At 36.0% G+C, this 24,839-nt stretch overlaps 1 protein-coding gene across 14 annotated transcripts in view; it reads right to left on the bottom strand.

Annotated features, from left to right (window-relative positions):
* Nucleotides 1–204: 204 nt before the first annotated feature.
* raskol (Ras GTPase-activating protein raskol) overlaps nucleotides 205–24,839 on the bottom strand; it is a 116,767-nt gene continuing 92,132 nt past the window's right edge. For 7 of the 14 annotated variants that reach the window (XM_013311337.1, XM_013311338.1, XM_013311334.1 and 4 more), the window contains exons 3-17: nucleotides 9,292–9,517; nucleotides 8,210–8,279; nucleotides 7,779–7,906; nucleotides 7,249–7,392; nucleotides 6,870–7,015; nucleotides 6,138–6,401; nucleotides 5,846–6,045; nucleotides 5,417–5,622; nucleotides 5,179–5,291; nucleotides 4,933–5,099; nucleotides 4,550–4,792; nucleotides 4,298–4,395; nucleotides 2,150–4,175; nucleotides 1,910–2,025; nucleotides 209–1,779 (exon numbers count right to left, since the gene is read on the bottom strand). In XM_013311337.1, coding sequence (XP_013166791.1) covers nucleotides 1,572–1,779; nucleotides 1,910–2,025; nucleotides 2,150–4,175; nucleotides 4,298–4,395; nucleotides 4,550–4,792; nucleotides 4,933–5,099; nucleotides 5,179–5,291; nucleotides 5,417–5,622; nucleotides 5,846–6,045; nucleotides 6,138–6,401; nucleotides 6,870–7,015; nucleotides 7,249–7,392; nucleotides 7,779–7,906; nucleotides 8,210–8,279; nucleotides 9,292–9,517 — 4,355 coding nt within the window. In that variant the 3' untranslated portion in view covers nucleotides 209–1,571. Of the gene's footprint in view, nucleotides 1,780–1,909; nucleotides 2,026–2,149; nucleotides 4,176–4,297; nucleotides 4,396–4,549; nucleotides 4,793–4,932; nucleotides 5,100–5,178; nucleotides 5,292–5,416; nucleotides 5,623–5,845; nucleotides 6,046–6,137; nucleotides 6,402–6,869; nucleotides 7,016–7,248; nucleotides 7,393–7,778; nucleotides 7,907–8,209; nucleotides 8,280–9,291; nucleotides 9,518–14,708; nucleotides 15,897–24,839 lie in introns of all 14 variants that reach the window. The other 7 variants (XM_013311330.1, XM_013311328.1, XM_013311327.1 and 4 more) reach the window with 3 other exon arrangements.

Below are 24,839 nucleotides of genomic sequence, written 5' to 3'. Positions count from 1 at the left end.
CTATGTTCTACGTCTATGCCAAATTTAAGACAGATCCGTTCAGCCGTTCTGGAGATAACTTCAAAGAAACATCCATCCATGTAAACATTCGTATTTATGATATTAGTAAGATAAAGAATGTACGAAACGTCAGATATGATATGCATGAAGTTCATATTCAACTGTTCGTTGGGTAAATGAAAATCAAATGTCTTCGTAATCCATAATTTATTGTGATAAGAATATTGTTATACCTAATAAGGTATTTACATAAAGTTATGGCTTAAAATTATTTCACTGTAAACAACTAAGTTGTTGATATTGTGTTATTTTCAAGACAAATTATTCAGACATTAAAATCGAAATTAATTTGTTCGAATAGCATTTCCGAAATGCAACTTAATAGAATGAATATTTAACTTTTTTTTTATTACAAACATTCATACACAATGACCTCGTTATAATACTCAAGGGTATTAAAAATATTTTCTCTTTTGTATACCGAATACTACAATTAAACATAAAGCTAATATTATTATACAAGTCTTATATTATTTATTATAAAATATAACGTTTTATTTTTAAAATACAACACTAGAGCTACAATTGTAGTGAAATACAATCAACAACAGCCAGAAGTAAAACTGACTTTATTATAGAAACTTTTTTTTACCAAAATCCATATTTTTTTTATTTTTAAAGATGTAATTTGCGGTGAAATAATGATTTTATTTTCACCGACCGATTCATTTTATTTTTGAATTTATTATTGATTTTTTTTTATTAAAAGAAGTCCGTTCTTCAATTTTTTTTAATGTATTAATTAATATCGAATTTATTTTATAAATGTATCTGTCGCTGATTGCATCACTTACACTACAACTCTACTCTAAAGGATATTCAATTGTCTTTGGTATCATTGTTACAGAAAACAAAACATGTTGTCGATGTTTCCTTTTCAAAACATCAAATCGGATTTATTTTAGACAATACTGATATTTTAACGAAAATTAGTCACTTAAAGCATCTCTTTGTATTAAAAACTAAAGAACAACATTAACAAAACTACAAAGAAATAGCTAAAACAGTTGGTATTTAGATATAAAATTAAGAAAAATATACCTTAACTTGAGTACATTAAAACAATAAAAAAAGATAATAGTAATATTGCTACTTCGAGAAATGCATAATATTTCATTGTTTCCTATTATAATTTACAATTACCATATTTTGTAAGAAGTGTAATGAACCAGAAAAATTATTTTTGCGTGTGGCAACACATGACAAGTGACAAGCTTAACTATTTGTTAATTTTTAAAAACTGTAATATAAAATGGGATCGTTTTTATGAAAAAAGATCAGGGAAATCTATTTTAAATTTATTTAACATGTAATTACCAATTGAATAGAAGTATTTGTGTTTAAACTTTACAAAAAGAGCGGGAAAATTGACAGGAGATATTGTTTGCAAAGATTATCATACTATAAGACTACGCACATGGCTGAAAACTGTCAGTTCCATAGATTATAAAGTTTGACGTTTGCACAGATTATAAATGATAATTTGTTGTTTGTGGCACAGATTAAAAAGGTTATATTTGCAGTTCGTGGTGCGAGTGTGTGGGCGCGGGGTGCGGCGCGCGCTGCTGTAGGTGCACGAGTGCGGAGAGCAGACGTGTGTTGGCTTCATCGAGTGCTGCAATGCGATGTTCCTGTGCCTCGATCACGCGCTGCTTGTGCGACAGTGCTGCCGCCATCTTGCGCTGCTCGCGCCTCAATTCCTCTTCCACGCAAATTAACCTGAAAATAGTAATAAATACTATGAGTATTACTATAATAGAAAATAAAATTTTACGCTACATGCAAGAAGAAAGAAAGAACTTGCTTAGTTTTGGTGTTTATTTGATACAATTTTAAGGAAACAGTGTACCTTGATATAATCGCCTTCATTTTAGCATCCGTATGGTCCTGTCCAGGCTCGGCCGGGCCCAGACGGCCGCGCAGCAGCTCCACTGAACACTTCAACCTTTCGATTTCACGTTCATACTGAAAGGAAACAGATAAGAACTTAGATTTTATACATATAGATATTGTGTTTACAACAGATTGTTCAGCTCAAAACCTAAGTATTAGGTTCCTAAATGCAATCATTACTTTTTATAATTGTTACCTGTTCAATAGTTCTATGATGTTTGGAGGTGCGGCGGCGACCGGTGGTGCTGTAGAGCGTGTCGTCGACGTCATCCGAACTGTCGGTGAGGTCGCGCGCAGACTCCAGACTCAGCCGCCGCTGCAGCTTGTCCCGCGCGGCCGGCTCACGCTCCCCGCGCACCTCCCGACTGTTGACCCGCTCGCTCGCCTCGCTTGTCTGCGATCCCCCGAACACCGCGGTGTTAGGAGAATCCCTCCTGTCCCGCATACCGTAGTAATCCTGATGCCTCTCCAAATCCTCGTTCAACCGACTGCTCGACATCTTAGTCCCCGAGTATGCCCTATCTAAAGGATAATTCGTCTCTGGGATAGTGTTTTCAGTCATCGTGAATTTCTCGGGAGAGTTCTTCGAGTTTTCCATGTTGAACAAAGCCTTCTGACTCCTCGATATCTGAAGCCTGTACATTTCCTTGTTGACCTCCTCAACATTGGAGTCGGAGCGACTCATCGGATAGCCGGAGTCGGTGGAGATGTGATGCGGCTTGCTCTCGTAGATTGACTCGCCACGCTGACCGAAGTGCTTCAAGTTCAGCTGGTTCTGATTCGTCGAGTAAGAAAGCATCGGATTGGTCCGTGGCATGCGAGTTTTGCTATTTTTCCGTAAGCTGGGCGAGTTGCTGGACGACTCGTCGTCTCTTATCCTAGGGGAATGGTTGTGGCTTCTCTGGTACGAGTCATCGTAGGTACAATTATCTCTGGTGAGCTTTCGGTGGGTATTGTTACGGTTCTGTTGGTCAAAGTTCCTCCCGCTTTCGTCGTTGAAGTTGGTGGAGCCCTCCTCCGAGTTGGTCTCAACGTTGTCCGTGCTCAAACCCTCCTCATCAATCGATGAACTGGATGAGCCACAGGGGCAGCGCTTCGAGTTCCTGTTATCATTGTTTGCGTTCTTCTCTTGTGCCTGTCGACCGTCTTCCATGTTGTAGACCGGGTTGGTGAACACAAGCGGCGCTATTTTAGAGTTGGCATTTGTGTTGCTTTGTACATTGTCAGCGGTGGTGAAGTTCTGAATTCCATACTTCTGTATGTCGTATTCGATTTTCTGTTGCACCGGACTCTTCGGGTAGAACTTTTCGTTTTTGCTGTCGTAATACTGTTTATCTCTTTGTTTTTGGTAGTTTAGCTGCGAGTAGCGAGACATCGGTTGTCCGCCGTTTTCGTACGGTTGATGATGATGGCCAGTGTTCTCTATGGGGCTGCTGCTTTGGCTGTAGGTGGCGATGCTCTGGTAGCCGGAGCTGGCGACATTCGACAGTCCACTGATTGAAACATTGGAACCGTTATTTGTGTAGTTAGTTTTATTGCCGTTCACAATATTATTATTGTTATTATTGTTCATTTTAGATTGCGATGTGATCTTTTTGTTGTTCTGCTTATCGTCTACAATATCTGAGTCGTCGGCATATTTGAGCAAATCTGAGAGCTCTTCTAACGTCGCCGTCTCTTTCATAATATTTTGCATTTCGTTGGAACTGTAATTATGATTGATGCTATCGTTGCTCGGAGATCTCTCAGTATTATAATTACTGTTGTGGAAGTGAGTTTGTTGTTGATTGTAATTGTTTGGTTTGTATCTATCTTGGAATCTCCTCTCTAAGCTTTCGTTAAGACCATTGCTGATACCTTTCGGATATTGATCCGAGCCGAAACCGATTTGTACGACCTTTAGATTGACGCAATGTTCTTGGTTATTGTACTGGGAGCTGTATCTGTCGGGGTTCACGTTTTGATTTTGTTGGTTGGAACCATATCCATTTCTCGGTAGTGTGGCGGAGCGTAAATTGAAACTGGGCGATTTTGATACGGCAGTATATGTTCCTTTATATTTTGAGTCTTCTGCGTTCGATTTTGACGGGCTGATGTTGAATTGGACGCCGTTTTTGTTCATGATAGGCGAACTGTGAGCGAAGTTATTGTTCAGTTGTCCGTTAGTTGGTGGTTCGGCGTTGTTTTGTTTTGTAGGCGTGTTGCACGTGGGATCGTTGAACCTGAGAATGAAACAAATGTATATGAGAACGAAAATTTCCTTCGAAGAAAAGAAAAAGCCTTCGATTTAAAAAAGCATATTTTAAATATTTCAAATGGGATGAATTAAAACATTTAATTTTACCTAAAGATGTTATCAGAAACGGGTGCCATGGGCCCGTTGTCGTTGCTGGCCAGCCTCTTGCTCAGTTCGTCGAGAATATCTGACAGCGGCTCCAACTCCTGGAAATTTATTATATAGAATATTTGATAAGTAAAAATACAAAGGCCGTATTTAAATGTGTTCACTGTTTAACGATCCTTTATCTAATCTTAGTTTTTTCTTAACTAACCTCAATTTGTGCGTCTATTAATTTTATGAAATTGTATAAATTACCTGTATCCTGGGCTGCGGCAGCTTAGGTAGGCTGTCGACGAGCAACGCATGCAGTGTGGCGAGCTGCTTGCCGAGGTCTACATGCGGCGCCCACTCGGGGTCAGGCTCCACGCACCCCGCACCCCCCACCCCGCCCACAGCCCCACTCCGACCTGATCCCTCAGACCCCGCAGACCCCTGCGATACTGATGAGTCCCGCTTGTTCTCCTGCGTTTGCTGCGTTTGTTGCTCTTGGGGACGTGTCTAGAATATAGATAACAAAAATTTTTTTATTTTAAATGTAATTTTGTTAACTGTTACGTTTGACCAATGTCAGATAAATTAAGAACTAAGCTACAATAAGGGAAATATAGGTATAAATGTGTTCAATGCATCGATCTTACAGAGATAGCTCTTAGGAATGCCTTCATGTTGGGCGCCTCCTGCTCGAGGAAGTCGTTGAGGAACTCCATGAAGGCCTCCTTGCCCTGGAAGCGCGTGAAGTTGGCCAAAGTCTGCAGAGTCTTCGCCACCAACGTCAGGTTGCGCGCCGCGCGCTCGTTCGGGTATTCTACAAGTTAACGTTATATTTAGTCATAATTTTTAATGATAGTAATCTTTGAACTCAGTCATTTTAACTATATACATACCATGAGTTATTCCAAATAGACTGGGGGAAAGTATGGCCGGACAAAGGAACCGCAGGAAGATTGAAGCGCTTATTAAATTATCTGATATGTCTTCACGTCCCATCGAAGCCAGTCTGAAAATGAGAAATGGCTCTTACTCATAGAATTTACAAAACTCATATTAACTACGATTATGTGAATGTAAATTTGTTTGTGTAAAATTCATTTGTGGATTTAGTAAGTGAATGCGGTGTTGAACCTCTCTCTGAAGGTGGCGAAGCAGTCCCGGAGCGGCGGAGGGAAGTCTGGTGCGGAGGCGGCGATGGCTCGCCAGGCGCGTGTGACGGCGTCCCGGAGCGCCGCCTGGTGTCGGCGCAGCGCCGCGCCTCCACCCGCACGCAGCGGATCCACCTCGCACTCCGCGCTGCTGCCCGCCGCCCAGCACACCGCCTCGCCCAGCGTCTCCTACACACATTACCTCGTATTACTTTCTTAGCAACAACAGAAAACATCTAACTAGTAATCGTAATTAGACCTTAGAGATAGCCATATATATTAATTAGTTTATACACTATCTCTTTGGTGCATGTTAAGAACATTGAATAGATTTAATTAAGTTTCTTCGCTTTGAGCCTTAATGTGTCTATAGGTGTGTTTGTGTGTCGTGTGTGTTTGCGTGTGTATGTACCTGGAGGTACTGATCGCCGACGAGCTTGAGGTATGCCTCCATGCTCTTGGTGGCTAGCGAGTTGCCTCGGAAGGTGAGCGAGTGGTCACCGGTGCGACGGACGTCCAGCGCCACCACGTCGGCTAAGTACCGAGGCGCCAGGCCCGCGCCCGCCATACACAGCACCAGCGCACAACCGATGTCCTCTTTCGCCTTCACACCTACAATACACACAAAGATAAATAAAAGTTCACACATAAGTAGTACCAAAAGATATAAGTATACAAGAACAACTCTATATATATATCCTCACCGATGACTGGTTCGAGATACTCGCAGAGTCTCCGGTAGTGCCGCGTGAGGTAATCGAGAAAGCGCGCGTAGCAGTCGAGCGGTAACACGTCCACGCTCTGGAAGCGACACTTGATGCGCAGTGCGGGCGCCGGCGCCCCTGCCGCTGCGGGCCCCGCGCTGCCCGCTGAGCGCGCCGGCGATGCTGGGGTCTCCGTTGATAGCGGGTACCAGCGCTCGTTCAGGTAGCGAGAGGACACATCATCCACCGGGATGCGGACCGTTCCTGAAAAACAAATTTCATTATTATTCTACATGTAATTTAAACTATATTCGACAAAAGAACACACACCGAATTATACCAAGCTGGGATTTTAAGTAAACCATGTAATTTTATAGTCATAAAAATTAAAAATAAATTTATTAAAAGGAACTCGTAACGGACTCTTGATATCAGAAAAAAATTGTAATTAAACATTATTTAAATTAAACACGATAACAGTAACATGGTTACATTAAAACAGGACACAAATTATACAAGGGATGTGTGTCATTGAAAGCAAAGCGTAGCTGTTATCAAAGTTATATTAAAGGGCTAAAAATAAAAACGTGTAAATGAATTACAACTTAATTCATATGTAATTTTAATTATTTTATAGCGATCCCTGCGAGGAAAAGGATTACATGTTTAAGAGATCTCATAAGAAATGGATATGGAAACTCTTTCGTGGGATGTGTTGTTTGTTGTACGTACCGACTAATGCGTGCTTGTCCCGCTTGCGCGCGCGCCTCTCAGGCTCGCGATACACGTTGACGTGTATGTTGCGCACGGCGGGTAAGGCACCGAACTCGTACACCTCACCCCAAAAACAAAGCTCCGTCTTCAGTTTCGACGACGACCTGAGAACAATAAAATGTTATTACGATTTACATTTCGTTACATTTAGTAAAATGTAGTATGTAGTAGCATTAACAGAGCTATGTAACAAAAGTGATGTCCTATAAACATGCATTTTGTAAAAGAATCTTCATTGCATATTTAAAACGTATGTTTAATTCTCTACATTGATTTTCCTTTCACACCAGACGAGACTTCATTGATAAACAATGCATGCATAATTAAATAAAAATACCTTGCATAGAGCGTATCGTCGAGCAGTATTTCGCAGTAGTATCGTTTCTTGGGCGGTATGGCCTTGGCCTCTAGTAGCCACAGTTTGACGGTGCGTTCGCATCGGCGCGTACGCATCTCGTCCGGTCGCGCCGCTTGCCGTAGGCTGTGGAAACAAGAATAAAAACACGTTATTAATGCGAATATGCGACTCGAATGACGCGAGGCGCAATTTAATATTGCATGCCGACAACTTCAACACGCACTTTGGTTAAGTAATAATTATGACATTCGACTGTTTCAGTTTTAATTTTGCATTTCGCTTAGTTACCAAATAATTTAGGTTGCATCGACTATTATTAAGCACAAAGACAAATAAAGAGAGAATCAAAACTATCGCTATTCTTTGGTATAAAATGTTACCTTTAAGATATTTTATTAGGTCAGTTTAAAAGAACGTAGCCCTTCTAAGGCGAACGCCGAAAAAACTATTAAAAATAGACCAAAGTTCGTTTATCAAAAAAGGGGGTTACTAGGGCGACATAAACCGACCTGTATATCCAGCGGTCGCGTTCCTTCCTCGAGGCGCAGGCGAAGTACCTTGGCGCTCTGTTCTCTGCGCTCAGCGCGAAGCAGTGCGCACGGCCCAACACCGACGAGTGCAGCGCACGGATTTCTACCTGCGAATGCATATGCTCCTAGTACATACGTGCTTTGAATGCTTCACGCTCGCAACGATTTATGGCGAACGTATACGGAATGTTATATGGAAAGTAAGGTAAACAAGATTTACATCTTATAACGATCAGTGTGCACATAAATGCATATTTGTATGCGGAAGCGAATGAACCGAGAATTCTGTAAGTTATTGGAGTTCTTCAACTTTAAGATAAAAGAAAGAAGTGTAGAATCTATTGCGGAAGTTAAAAAAAAGTATAAGTAAAAATGGTTGTGTAGGAACATTAATTAAACATTACACCTACTTGATTTGGTGGACCCAAATCCATAGTGGATACGGCGGGTGAGTGTGCTGACAGCAGACTTTCATGAGATCTGAAAGAAAAATAACATCCTGTTAGAACAAAGTAATGCAAAAATAACCAATACGAACATATTTCATATTGTTAGAAAAGATTATCTTACGCACCGTGTCTAATTTTAATTTTAACCATCTTTGTGGTTAACTCATTAACGGTTTAATGGGTATCCATGATTAGTCACCTAACATTTATTTCATATACACTTGGCCCATTTAAAAAAAAAGTTATTAAAACTATTTTAATCTGTAATTTATAAATGACGTAATACAAAATAAAAGAACAATAAAAGTAATATTGACACTGTTATTTAAACAACCGGATTAAATTATCAGACGAGCCTTCGCAATCAGCGTCGATTGTAATTACCTACAGTAGGTAATAAAGACGTCACAATCAAGTTATTCGCCGTCAGCAGTATACTCAACTAATGAGGGCTCGGCGATCGCCGGCGACAGCGACACTCCTAACACCTCGTCGGGATAATTCCTTTCAGTCACGATACTGCTAAGTGAATTAAGTGATACTTTGATTGCTTATTCACATTAAATATTCGTCGTGTTTAGAAAACAGTAGTTCGTGTCCAATGAAAAAATTCTATTCAATTAATTTATAGTAAATTTTGCTATATAACTGTAATAAGTTAGATTTTGGTTTTAGGTTCGCCTGCCAAATCCCGAGATTCAAAAACCATTAAAATGATTTTAAATTCTAGCACACAGTGAGCTTCAATCTATACTTTTATTTAAACGTACTGTGATAGCTGACATTGTGTCGCGACAGTTTATTAGTTGTAGTGATAAACGAGCAAAAGATACATCGCTAGTCGGGCACATTCGCCTCCCATAAGGTATTAAAATAGAAATGCGCCCACATTGTGAGTTTTATTAGCAATAGTCGCATTGGACGTGATTAAAACTGGTATTTCGTTTCAGGAAGAAATTAATCTGTAATTCGCAACATACCTTTACAAATAAATAATATATTTGGAGTGGTAAAAATAAACACATAAAAGAAAATTTTCTTACCGTGATGTCCGTAGAGCGTGTGTCGGAGGATGTGTTGGGACTGCAGCCAGCGCTCTCTCTCTTTCCAGCTTCGTAGCAGATTTGGTCCTCTTAAGCGGGTTGCTCCTAAACGATCGCTTCGAGAAGAAGAAGGAGGCGAGCCGCGAGGGGCTGTGCTGCGCCTGCGCACCCGGTACCGGCGTACTCGGGGCCGAGCCCCGCCGACAGGCTTTCTCATAAGATGTGTCTGTAAACAAAACATATACATTATATTAACCGAAACAACTGTTGGGTGTAGACACAATATGCAACAAAGATATACCAATATGCTCTTGTCATTTTAGAAAGTTATGCCGTCGACCAAATTGAACAACAAGTATATCAGTCGGCAAAATAATTATACAATGATTTTTCTTCCATATTTATGATACATAAAGGTAACGAAATAGCAACTATATAACACAAACTAAAACATTTCGTTGACTCCGATTACTTGACGATAAAACATATATTCTCACAAAACACTCACACTTTGTAAACTTAATTTGAATCCAGTCAAATGCATCATTATGAATACAGGACAATTTACTGAAAAGCACTTGCATTACTACCATTGCTCTATACTGCTCAATAACAACTGATTTATGTAGCCATATAAAATGACGAAAACAATCACGCGGTTTTCAATTCTCGGCATTGACGCCTCATTGTCTACAAAGCAAGGCATTAAAGGAAAACGACGTATGAATGTGACAGTTTTACTGTATGGATTTAACCGCAGGAATCTGTGAATCGTCGCGGTTGTTTTGTAAAACAATTAGGAAATTTCTATAGGAATAAAGAGCTGCTATGAAGTTCCTTTTTTCGTATTTTCCTGGTATATTGGAACTACATTGGAAAAATACTGCGATCTCGAAAGATATAACACATAATATATATTCTGTATCAACATGTTATATCCCGTTTTGTATTGTGATATAAAAACAATTGAATTCTTTAACATATCGACGCAGCACCAAGTGTTGTGGCGTGGCTTCCGGCGGAAGTTGCGCGCACGTTGCCCGTGACCGTTGCGCATGCGCCAACTAATAAGCGTTAGAACCTTGAATGTTTTGTAAATATAATAACGATACACTTTTATTGTAACATAAGTCCAGCACGAGCTATTAAATTTGCATATACGTAGTATCAGAAATAGTTAACAGTTATAGCCAAGCTACAGTTTTGTTTGCATAAGTGTTATATGTATTTTTAACCACGGGTTTACACTACCATGCACTTGCGCAAAAATATGTTATGATTCCTCACATTTCTCATACTGTAAATATATCATTTCCGAAATAGTTCGTTTAGTATGCTGAGTTACACTCTAAATAATGGCCCGGTTTCAAATGCATTTCCTAGAAAGCACTGAATCAACAAATGGGTGAACATTTTACGTTACTAGTTTTTGTTAACAAATGTGCGGAATATAATGAATCAAATTACTGATGACTCAAGTATTTTCGCTTAACTGTTTACTTAAACCGCATAAGCAATGACCGAATATGACATCGTTTCTACATGCACGATAATTAAAAAAATATATAGCTGTCATTATTTTAGTATGGACGTGTTTTACAATTTGGTCTAAATTCTTTTTTTTTTAGTGAATATTAGCAGATTTTTCTTTAATTTACTAATATTTCTTTTACCATTCCAACTAAGCTCTAGGCTTGTGCTAGAATATGGTTTACGACAATAGTCGAATGGCGGGATTCGAACCCCCGACCTCGTGATCGGATATCCGTACCCTTAACCATTAAGCTATTGACGGAATTCTGCACATAATACTTATAGCAATATATCCAACAGGCAATTTAGCCTGACTGATGTTATGTAATGAATAATATTTAGAAGAGATGCAATGATCATACATAAGAAACCTTATTTATCCAGTTATTAAAATGTGTAAGAATATTAGAGTTCGTGTTGTTTTTTCGGCATCACCTTGGTAACATATTTGATTAGGTAACAACACGAATATTTCATCCTTTGCATTAGCATATAAAAATATGGAACACGCAATTCTTTCTTCTATCAAAATAAAGCTTGTCGTTTGCCTAAAACACATTGATTAAATGTGACACGAAATATGTTAATAACAACTTTTAACATGTTAAAGATTTTATCGTAAAATAGAGAAAAGGAACATAATTTTAACGATGGTATTAACATTTGTATTACAGATTCTAATGCTAATCGATTCGATATGGAAAAAAATAGATTTCTTATATTGTTTATTTTGGGCCGACAAGGTCGTGTATTTAAAAAAAATGTTTAACGAAATTATTATAATATTTTAAGAAATAGCATATAAAGAATTTTAATTTAACATACTCTATGTTACATTAGATATATCAATCAAACGACCAAATACATCTGAACAACTTAAAATGGTTAAAATTTTTCTTTCTCGGTGCCACGAAAAATTATAAGTAGAACGTGCAAAAATAGTGGCACTTTGCACTTTTTCAGTAACACAAAATTTGCATTTTTGTCTAAAACAAGTTAACAAAAAATTTTTATTTTGCTACGCCACGTGTTTTGCACCACTCTCTCCAAACTAATGCTATTTCGTTAGGGGAAAGCAACAGATGTCAATACGAACCCATTAGGTTATTGTGGTCGTTAAGGGATGTCAAGTTGTCGCGCACTTTGACTTACGGCACACAAGCTCTAACAAACATCGTTCAACACGTTCGCACGATTTGATCAAGTTCCGATAGTCGGTCGCCTGTTTCTAGTTTACAAGTTGCTGTATAACACACAATAAAAGTTAAGTAATTTAAAAACATTCTGAACTATTACACTTAATAATTTCGTACACAAATAGTCTCCATTTGTGTTAAATTATTAAGATATAAAAGTAATTAAAATTCAAAACAAAATAGCTAGGTTTATAAGAAACATTTTCTAACAAGTTTGTAAACCAACTTTACTCTTTATACAAGTCATAGTTGAAAAATTAATATGCATTCGAAAAGACACGCCCCTATCTTTAAACAATGTCGCCAATAGATAAAGTTACGACAGTTGCACCCTCAAAGAGGTCATTGACCTAAAACCGACGAGCTTACACAGTGCCCGGTAAAAGTGAGTCAGTCCAAAGCAATTATTGCAACCTCGCAACACCGAGCAGGAAGTCTTTGAAGAGCTTACAGAACTTTTTAAGTACTTGAAAGTGGTTAAAAAGCGAACAAAAACTTCTCATTATTAAAAAAATACTTATTTCAACCGCTAGAGAGTAATAAATCACAGGACATTGAAGAATAAAATTGAATCCATTCCTTATCAGTTGGTTCGTGATATCTGACAACTAATTCTATAAATTTAATGATTCACTCTGCAGCATCGGAATTTGTACCTCGGTCTTCCCATAAATAGGCAAAGTATGTAACTACTGATAAGTATATCTGTGTTGTAATAAATAAAACATGTTCGCATTAACCAACAGTTTGTAACTTTTTTAACGAACTAAAAACAATGTATTCGTAATTATCATAATACTGACGTAAGACTTAACACCGTGAAACTTGACCTACATATCAGCAGCAATATTTTCATTCATTTGTAGTCTTGTTTAATTAAAAATACACGTTTCAAAGAACCAACTCACTATTGATTGAGAGAAATATCGAGGGAAACAATATACAAGAAGTATAACCTTGAATCTTTATACACTGTGGAATTTAACGTATCGGTAATTGAAAGAAAAATCGTAAATGTCTTTAGAATGTGTATGTGAACATTCAACGAATGCTTTACTTTGATAAGGCAACGTTGATAAACTCCCACAAGGAAGTGCGTGCAACATGCCGAGATAGGCCGCGCCGCGCCACGCCGCGCAATCAGTAAAAGGTTTCTCCTTGTTTATGTTATAAAAATGATTATTTTGTACCCAAAACAATATGTAGAGGTTTGATTAATGGTTTTAAAGAAAAATATTCACAGTTCCAATATAAATAAATATCAAGGTATGAATTCCTTTACCCACTTCTATGACCAGATATACTGAAACTTTTTTACGTTTTAATAAATTCACAGTTTCTAAGATGCCAGTTTTTTATTAGCATCAAACCCAATTTTTTTATTATTATGAGACCTAATTAAACGAAAAAATAATTTAAATTTGTCGTTCGTAAAGTTATTAGCACCCTTCGTCATATTTAATACCTACAAAGCCCAATGAATTGCGATCGTCATTTGCTATTCTTGTCTCGTTGCCCGCTTGCTCGTCTCGTTGTTCTTGCTTTGTGAAAGAGCGGTTTTACTGCGATATTTTAGAAAGAGACAATGTGATCCCAACCAAAATTGTATCTAAAAACATATTGACTTTCACTTACTTGTATTTACACAGTAACAATTTATTTTCTTTAGATGACGCAGTATGAGGTAAACAACCTTATCTTTGTTTGCATGGACTTCCAATCAATCTACTATTATATCATTATTTATACAATCCATCCATCTTTTCTGAGGACGCTCTCCCTCCCGCAATCCCGTCTCTTTTTATGTATGCGTCTTCACTCAAAACTATCCCTCCCAGTCGCAACCCTCTGTATAGTGCAGTATATTTGGATAGTTTAAATATTAAAAAAATGCAACAAGAACCTAATAATTAACGAGATTATATGATATTTGATCTGCAGTGATGACTCTGGCAAAGTCAGCTGATCTAACCATCGATAATCGGAGAGGCTATTCTAGTAGAAAAATCAGTAACAACATAACGTCAGCAAATAGAAATTAGCTAAGTTTTTTACAATTAAAATGGTTCCGTTAAATGAACTGTTTCACCTTTTTGGTAGGGAAGAACGAACGCTTCGATAACAACGCGTTCCGAATATATATCACAGTAACTGTTACATTGGCCTGCTGGGAAGTGCGTAAAAAGATATATCGCAAAATATTTTCTAACAAAACAAATATTTCGGTCACAATAAACAACGCCAGAGTAAATCACGATTTGCGCTGAGACCCTTGTCTCATATAGTATTCATTGATTTATAAGATTTTATCTTGTTCCCTGCAATAGAAAGCAGAAAATATCATATTTAGAATTTATGGTACAATAAAGATACGATCTAAAAAGATTTTAATGGTTTCATGTTTTCAATGATGCCCTCTGATACTTACATAACGTCTTGTTAGAAATGTTCCGCGAACCATCCTCTCTTTGTCTCGCAATTAGTAAGTATTGTCTAGCAAATGAATAGTTTAGTAACAATGAAGAACGAAACTGTTAAGTCACTTATAATAGGACCGTTGTTAAGGAACAGCACTTCTAAAACCCTTCTAAACATGAATTGCAACATTTCTTATGGTATATTCATGGTAATAAATAGATATTGTAGAGCCTAGATATTGAACATTATAAATGCATGTATAAGTCTTACCAGAATGAACACCGACTTCGTCGTCAACATCGAGGCAGCTTCGACGTAGGCTCAGCGGGCTGTTAGCGACCTCGGCTTCGTTCTTCTTAATAAGAGCTCCGATAACTTCAGTCTCACCACCGTTGTCGTCCACAAACTTATCATAATCGTCGGTAAGGTCCGTTACCACTGCCACACTGTCGTCTAAACCCTCTTCTATATGTCTCGCAGTGATGCTACGTAACAAGGAGTTACTTCGCGATAATTTCGTGCTTCGCGATCGCCGGATGAAATTTAGTCCGGACATTCGCCCTGGACTCTTATTTGGACTTTCCGGTGTGACAGTTATTTTAGGCGTCCTAAAGATAGACGTGGAGCTACTGCTGCCTCTAATAGGCGATGCAGCAATAAGATTTTGTGGCAACGTTTTAGATTTTTCTTTGTTAGGTGAGAGCATATTTGGCGAGTCGGGTATTAATGATAAATTAGAATTTCGAATCGGACTCTTAGAAGTTAACTTATTACCGATACTGGAGGTTGAGTTATTTAATTTGTGCGAAACTGAATTCCCTAATGGAGAAAATACTCTATCATAGCGAGGTTCACATGAAGTCGTGCTTCTTAGTCTAGGTTTGGAATGTCTTTGCGGACTGTTCTCGGCTGCTATTCGGGGACTAATGGAATCTCTTTGTGCAATTCGAGCCAATGCCTCATAGGAGCTTATGGTAGAAGACAGCGGTCGTCTCAATCTTCTCTGAGGACTGAATGTATTAACTTCACCCTCACTCTCTGTCATCGAGGAATCGCCACGAGATGACAAATGTAACCTCTCGGTCGCGTATCTTCTTTTCGGTTTTATTGGAACTTCGTCAATGTTCTGGCCGCATATTAGCGCTTCTTTTTCCTCGGCTGTGAGGGGAAGGTAATTATCGAAACTTTCAAACAATGGCACATAAAAGACTGAGCGTCGACGCGTTTGTTCGTCGTCGATGGTGGTGGTGGGGGCGTTGGGGGTCAGGGCGCCCGACATGGTGGCCATTGCGACGGCGGATACACGGCACTTTACGGCAGCCTGGCCACCGATGAGACGTCACGCTTCATAGTCACAGGATTTCGTTTCACTTGAAATTATTTCCTGATGAATAGTCCTTCATTTCGTTTTTATACATGTAGTAACTTTCACAAAGCACTAATTTATTTCACCACTTCCTAAAATTTTATATTGAAGTATAAGCACATTGATATAATTGGTAAAACAATATTTATTCTGTACAATCTTTACTGTCCTATTCATAAATTGATATAAATAGTAACTTCTAACAATTCACTTAAATCAATTTTCCGTGACTGTGACGCTAGTGATTTTTTTTATTATTTTAATTTAACTATTCAGCCGTAAAACTTGATTTGTATAAGCTAGCTAGGTGCCAGCGTGTTAAATCATGGGAACACTGGCAAGGTGTATCGATCGCTTGAAACAAGTATAATTTAGTTTTATCGAAGGGACGATAAGATTATGCGCGAACAATAACCAATCACATATTCGTATTCAATCATAAAATGAGGCCATGTCATTAGCCTATATGAAGAAATGTAAATTGTGAAAGAGGTTCAATAGTAGTACAAGTTTGGCCACTAACAAGAACACGAAGAGTCAAACTTCAAAGGAACATGATAATTAATAGTAAATGTATTTTGCACATGTGTTCGAGCGCGGTCGGTGGGTAACAAATATATTAATACACACCCCAGCTCGTCAACAAATAGGTGACTGACTCAATAAGAACCTATTCACACGACCGAGAACGCTAACCCGATCATTAGTACCAAAATGCTTATATTTTCCGTGAAAATTAAACGTAGAAAACGTTGACGGTTTTAAAATATTGCGCGTATGAATTACCCTTAAATGCTGGGGCTCTTTTTAATTAAATTAACACTCATGTACATATTAATTAGTAACTACTAGGTAGAAATCGTATTCAAGGTTTGCGGTGTTATCACTATTTAGTGTATGTAATGTAATAGCGTAAAAACCATGCTATTTTAATGGTTATAGACGCAGTAATCTAATTGAAATTAACATCATTGTCACGGAAGGTAATTTACTTAATAAAATTAATTGTAACCCAGTTTTTTTAAATAATGAATTAAAAAATATAATATTTGTAATTTTCACTAGGTTAATTTAGTTATAATTAACGTACGTACAAGGCCAAAACACCCGAACATGAACATAATCTTTTTTAATCAAACCTTCGAATCAAATCCCTGACATGAAAGTAGAATACAATGTTCAATCAATGCGTTCTTAAAAAATATTTCTACGTCTATTTAGACAACCACTTGCATACCAATAACCGGAGCAAAGACCAAAGAACTAATAAAAAGTTGTATGCCTTTAAAGGAGGTTTTAGTTGGGTCGCATACAAAGAGGCATAAAGCACCGGATATCGCGAGAAGGGACCGGCGGAATAAGATCTTACGTTTATTACGACTTGCAGGGCGGAACGTGGACAAAGCTTGCGGAACGAGAACGACCCAGCGCGCGCTGCTCACTCGAGCCGGTTTTATGCGTAAGGTACACGAGATGAATCGTTAAGATACTGCCCGATTTATCTACTCGACTACTACATGAAGTACTTTCTTTTTAACATAAAGAAATGTACAAAGTCGCGCTTTGCTAATTATTTCTTTTCCAGACAGAATTTTATGTACAAAACATATCTTACGTATACATTTTCAATGGATATATGATTCACGAAGAAGGTTGGTCTGTGAATGATAAGGTATATAATTCAAAAAGATATGAATATGGGACGACCTTGTGCATGACTTTGGTTTGAATGAAATTATCATGGTCATGGATTTTTTCGCGGAAGTAGATAAAAGGCACTCTAAAATTATTCTTATCAGATACTGATAAAAATAAATCTTAATTCCGCACTTTACTAGCACTCAATCTTATTCATATTACGTTAAAATTACTTGAAAATATCTACGTTTATGTATAAAACTGACTTCTTCCACAATTACTTTTCTTACACTATGACTACAGTATTATAGAAATATAGTCAAGATTTATATTAGACAACAAAGGTAAGCAGTAAGTCATAAGCAAGTTTTCAGAGCAGAAATCACAATTTGAGGAATGGAAACGCGATCCGCGCAGCAGTGGCAGCTGGGGCCGGCGTGACTAACTCGCACAATCGTGATTCAAGGCAGCGCCTGCGCAAGTTCATCTACTACGCTGTCTAAATTTATTCAATTCCTAGGACATTTGTTCTCATTTTCCTTTACATAATAAATTTAGTTTTAAAATATATTTTGTGAACAAAAATATTTCAATTAATTGGAACATAAAACTTTCAAAAAGGAGGATTCCTACTACTTTTGCCTGACTAAATAGTAAGTCAAAAAACTTCTGACATGAATCAAACAGTAATGGGTATTTATTATCATTTTCAAAATTTAAGTTTATTTTAAAACTATTTGAACATCCGTAAATTTGTTTTCGTCATTGTGGTCACTTTAATGTCGACTCAGCGACTATACACGTTAATCGACTTCACACATTCAAAACATTTTAGTAGCTTTATTTGTTTTAAATGAAGTTTAATGATTCGACGAATCTTTAATGTTTACTTTCTGTTTACACAGGATTTGTTGATAAACCTATTGACTGCGAAAATATCTAAATATAAACATAACAGAAATTATAACCGCAAAAGTTACATTGCTTTGAAAGTATCGAGTTGAACTAGGGACCTTCAACTCAAAACATTTTACTCCAACTAGTTGAAGTATAAATGTTAAATGTAGCTCATAATACACGGTACATAAGAATTTGTTTTGTATTTTATTTTAAAAAAAAATCAAGTACAAAATGAAACAGCGATGATGTCGATAGTTCAACAAAGCCTATACAATGACAAAGTGTTTACCTTTCACTTAAAGTATTATTCTAACAAGGTTATCGTTACGATCTTACATTTAGCCTTATAGAAAATTTTATATTAAGAACGTTCTTAGTAATCATTTCTTTTCAATTTAAAATAAAAATGGCAAAGTAGAATAGCCTCTGACTACCCTTTTTGAATGACCTTAAACTTTACGCCGATTCGTGATAAGAAGATTCTATTTTTAAATTACTACGTAATTACTTAAATTCTACTTGACTATCAGATTAAAAATTCAAGCACGCACTATGCTATACGAATTTTACAAACTCACTTATAATTCAAATGTGATTTATAAGTACATTTAATATCAGAAAGTAAACTTGCGATGTCTACTAGGAATCATATGCAGGAATAGCCAATTAACAATTGTTCAAACAATGCACACATTCAATGACATGTATCCGAACAAAAACGACGCATAACTATGTGTGTTGTATTAACTTGTCTATAAGCGCGTAAGTGTGCGTTGAAACAGGAACAAAACGAGTCAATATGGCAGCGAGAACATATTTTTCACACGCAGTTCCTGCGAATTATCCAAAGAGGAATTATCAAAGCAATTTTGCTCGTCGCTTGCGGAATGGAATGTTAAATACTTTACAACACGTTACGTTTTTTACTTACACTACGACATTGTAGGATGCAAAGGATTTACTTTATGAGTCGCGCACACGAAATGAGACATTTTTACATTCAATCAAATAAAAAAATAATGTATTAACAAAAAATAATAATACATGTCTAAAAATTATTTGTTTGATATAAATGTTCCATAAACCCTTATTAATAATTCATGTATTTTGTAAATTAAATGTTAATTAACACCTCTAAGGACATTTAGTTAAGGAACGCTACATTTATCACAAAGATAGCACTCAGATATTTACATAATGATAATAATTCGCCGGTATTTAGTCAGTCCTATCTCTGGAGACGCTCCAACTGGACTCCGCTGGAGGCCCTTGCCAGTGGTTTTATGTGTTCTCTAAAGGTTTTCACAAAATGATTCTTATCGCGTTAACAAATGTAAGACTTGGACGGATATAGTTGGCGCTGGACCAAACCGGTACTGCAGTTACGCTTTGAAATCAACTACTTTTATGAACCAACTAAATATCCCGCGACTCCGTCCGCGCGGAATTAAAAAAAAAACTTTATAAGAAGCGTTTGTTCTTCCAGACTGTGTTCTACATCTATGCCAAATTTCAGCAATATCATGCAGCCGTTCTTAAGATACCTTCAAACAAACATTCATCCATCCTTCCATCAATCCATCTAAACATTCCCATTTATAATATTAAGTAAGATAGTAAGATAACTTTTAAATTTGGATATCAATACATGTAAATAACTTTCCAAAATATCTTTCAATAGCTCAGAACTGACAATGAAATAGCAAAACATTAAGGTATCTTAAATCTTAGCATTAAATATTCTTGCTACAAACTTTATTAATCACGTAATATATCTCAAGCATCGAAGTTGTTAATACCGGATGTATATACTATCTCTCAAAGCGTCAAGAGCGAGATTCTTCGTGTCCGATACAGGTTTATGGACAGCCAGCCTTACTACAAAAACTTGCCGGTACTCCGGAGGATTGTAGGTAAAAAAAATTAAAATTTACGTGAAATTTAATTGATGGAAATGTAAAATGATTATGATACCATATAGAAGTACAGAAAGAATAATACACTATAGAGATGAAAGAATGATACACTAGAAAGAATAAGTACACAAAAATAATTAAGTTTTAGCATACTTAATAGTTAATAGATAGCACTAGCTTAAAAAAATCTTTGACAAAAAAATTAATTTATCGTAAAATAAAATCAATCTTACGTTTTATTATATATTATTAAATATTGATTTAAACATCACAATAACTTGTCATCAAATACTTAAGTTAAGCTTAAATTATTATTAGTGTAGTTACAACATCATGTTATATCGGTAACACGGTTACAAGATAAATAAATACATTAAGTATATTGCGTCATTAGACTTTGTTCCGGTGAAAGGGATTAATTGCGACACTAAGCATCAACTTTAGTGTCGTGAGGCGACAATTATTTACAAACGTAAAGCTACACATAAGAAATGCTTACTTACAATTTTGAATGACAATAATATATAAAATACATACAAAGAAATCTTTTAGAATTTGTTCGATAATTGAAAAATTAAAACTTAAAAGCATGCCAAATAAAATATTTCCAAAGTTAATAATATCAGTTTTTCAGGTGCACGAGAATATCCAATCCGGTTTAATAGTTTGTTTTGCTTTGAAAAAGTTAACAATTTTTTTTTAAATTTACTAACATTAATTTTAACTTTTTAACTATTGAGCTAAACGTAGTTAAGTATAAAACTTTGTTAAAAAAAATGGCAAAGATGGAAATGGATTGAACCAGGTCAACAATATACATTAAATTAAAAAGCTTTCCCGCTCCATCCGAGATTAATAATTATATCAGTAGATATTCCGAAAGGGATTCTAATTAAATTATTTATCACAGACTATTTTCGCTCGACGTCGTCTGAATAAATTTAATAATAAGACGGTAGTGGTACACATTTACAAACATATGTTACTTCTAGCATATAACATTGCTTTACTTCTCATCTTACTAATAACACTATAAATGCGAAAGTTTAAATAGATGGATGTTTGAAGGTATCTCGAGAACGGCTCAACGGATTGTGTTCAAATTTGGCACACATATAGAACATAGTCTGGAAGAATTCATAGGCTACTTAATGAGTATTTTTATAATTCCGCGCGGACGAAGTCAAGAAGCAAAATGATATGAGTTATGCCGTTATGCGATGTCTTAAACCGCTATGCCTGAAGTGTATCGATGGCTAACGAAGTAAAAACCTCAAGGCATTACACCGTTAGCATAAAGGTTGCCCCACATGACCCGATCAGCCTACATGATACTTTCATATTAATGATTGTTCATGTCGCTTTTCCGTTGCAATGTAGGTTACTTATTCAAATCTGACATGCTTGCTTTTATAGAACCAAGGCTTGTTTTTGTTTTAAATTGACGTTAGAAACCATGGCGACTGATGAAACGTTGGTCAAGAGAGTAACAAAAAGTTTCTTTGTCCCCTGTGTTTATTTCTTCAATGTAAAAAAATTATTTAATGGTATTTCTACAACTTTTGTTGGAAGTGTTTTTCTACTACCATAAATAAAGAAAGAGCCAGATGTAATGATGAAAAATTCTTAATAAAACATACATGAACACGTATATTATATATACATACTGTGCTTTTCTTTACTAACTTTATTGTTTCAAGCTTTATTTTTGTATTTTTTAATTTTCTAGACACGTATTGTCAATGTATGTTGACGAGGGGCGACAGGGTCGTTATAACTGCTCTCAGTACCCGCAGCGAATCTGACTATTGAAAGAAAGAGGTCGAGTTCCTGACTGTCGCTAAAATGCGCAATTTGAACCAAGTAATGTTTTGATATTTATGAAAAACCTAAGTCCAAATATATTGCATCAGAATACCGCTTTTCATAGGTTGAATGTACTTATACAATGCAGCATACAATTTACCCACACGTTTATATGACAAGATAATTTATGTAAACAATAAAATAAGATAATAGAATTGCGTCTGACGTACTATTTAAGTGAACATTGATGAACTATTTGAGATAAAATAGTAGACTATTGAAATTGATTAATTTCATAACCAGATTTATTACATTTCTTACGTATGTAACTCTTTACATTTCTAAAATATCTGCTCATATAATTAAAAAAATGTAGTAAAAAATCAAGTACTAAGTTGTTATTACAATAAAGTATTGTTTTCTTCAATTAAGTCTTCATTTGTTTTTTTTTTTTATATAGAAACCAAGATATTGACGTTTAGTTTTTCATTGCTTGTATTGTAGTAATTTGTAAGCCAAAATGATGGTAGCTACAGCGTAACATTATCATTGAGTACGAGCTAACGACCCGTGAGCGTAGTATAATTACAGCTTCAAACGTTATCTCTGAAGCGAACATGTCTCTCAGCTCAGAAATATGTATTTTAGAATAACATTTTAAAAATCTTTGTTTTCTTTTTATTTTAAAGAGAATTACCACCAGTATTATTTGTCGAAAAAGTTCCATAGTACTCTATAAATATTGTATAATATAATAGTCCCCAATTCATATAAATAATACTTGGTATGAAAGAAGCCTTGTGTCTATTACAAACTGCTATAGCATAGAAAAGCAATAGTATACTCCAAGTCGTGACAAGGCGAAGTGCCATACCCACACTATCCCAATACGTTCACCAACAAGGTCACGAACAGCCTGTACTATCACATCGCTTATTAAAACGATCAAAGGAAACATTATAAGGTCAATATCATGATATTTCTGTTTCATAAGTAAGATGTGGCAACTTAAGCGTGAGCAATTGTTCAGAAATCGCGCCTTGTTTCACAAGCGCTCCAGCCAAGTGACTCATTACGAGTAAAATTACAGTAAAATTGTATAATAATAGACGTAAATACATCTTGTAGATCTAAAATTAGCAAGTACTAAAAGTTATGATTTAAAGTTTAGGATCTACTATCGACCGCGACTCCGTTCGCGCGGAATTATTTAAAAAAACTTAATAAGTAGCCTATGTGTCCTTCCAGACTATGTTGTACATCTATGACAAAGTGCAACCTTCTAACAAACATCCATCCATCCATGCAAACATTCGCATTTATAAGATCATATATCGCTGACTGAATTACATGATGCATTATTACAGATTTAATGTTGATTAAAATTTGAATTTATTCTATTGCTCTACTAAATTTATTTTGTTTTTATTATTACTATCCTAAGTTCTCTTGCATAAAAATTCTTACTCATATACAAATTCAAGTTTATATTTTCAATGAAATGTTTTTTAAAATAAAAATGTTTACGGTCTACAAACTTAATATAAAGCGATGTTAATATAAAAAGTCTAACAAAAACACGGGCTCCCGAAGCTCAGTTCCGGTAAAATATTAATCACTTCTCAGTATAAACTTCGATCTGAAATTAATGGCCCGATTATTTGCCGAAGCTGCGATGTTCGTGGAGTGAAATCAACTGAGTCACCCTAAGGAGGGCAAATAATTTACATTCATACTTAAGCTATGCAAGATTTATTCGGATATTAAAACTTAATATCGTATTACATTAGTTAATGTATAAAATAAATTCTGGTTAGACAAATATTAAGCTTTTCATAGTAATATTAATAATAATTTCGACTTCTAATAATTAGAGTATCAAAAAAGCAATATTATTTCAACAAAAATATTCGAATAGTAGATACCAATGGAAGCGAATAAAAATTACAAATTGAACCCCATTGTGCCAAATCACATATACAAACGAGATTCCCCTGGAGCAATAATTAAATTATTAATATTAAAAGGAAGTATAGGGCAACTCAGCTAACATTGAGATAACCCAATTTCCTGTCAAATGTTCCCTTGGTACTAACAACGTCCGGAGAACCGATAGATATATTTGTACATATCGACTTTTAATGAAAATACGATAATTCTCTTATTATGTGATAACAAAAAACTTTTTTTACTCCGACTAACAAAAAAACTTTTTTCATCGACAAAATGAGATACGATAACTCATTTTAGGTTTAATTGCATTTGTAGTTAAAAAATCAAATTCAGTTACTGGGTTAAATGTATTGATTGTGTAATTTAACGCTAAAAATAGGGACGTTGTCTAGACAGGATATGTAGGAAACCGGGAGTATTGATCAATAAGGCTACGCTACAAATACTAAGCTTATGGGATGCCCCTTACATAATGATCCTTATTATGTTTAGTGCAAATATTAGTATTATTCTTACTCAAAAGATGTTAATCGTGTGTTTATTTAATAGATATTAAATTGAATATAAAATGAACTGGTTAAAAGTGGATTTCAGAGGATCGTTTGAAAGGTCCGCCATATTAGATTAATACTGTCATAATTAATTTAAAAATACGTTTTACTTTTTAAATTAAATATACTTAAACAGATAACACGTAATGCTAATAGACAACAAGGTTCGTATCATTTACACATGTAACTAAACGCGTAGCTAAGAGATCACGATTCCCAGCAATGCGGTTTAATGAGCCGTGAAATAGAAACAATGGACAATAATTTATAA

The sequence above is a fragment of the Papilio xuthus genome, unplaced genomic scaffold (genome assembly GCF_000836235.2).
Source record: "Papilio xuthus unplaced genomic scaffold, Pxut_1.1 DF827680.1, whole genome shotgun sequence".
Taxonomy (NCBI): Eukaryota; Metazoa; Arthropoda; class Insecta; order Lepidoptera; family Papilionidae; genus Papilio; species Papilio xuthus.
Note: the sequence above shows the minus strand (reverse complement) of the source record. Positions and strands in the feature narration are given on the sequence as shown.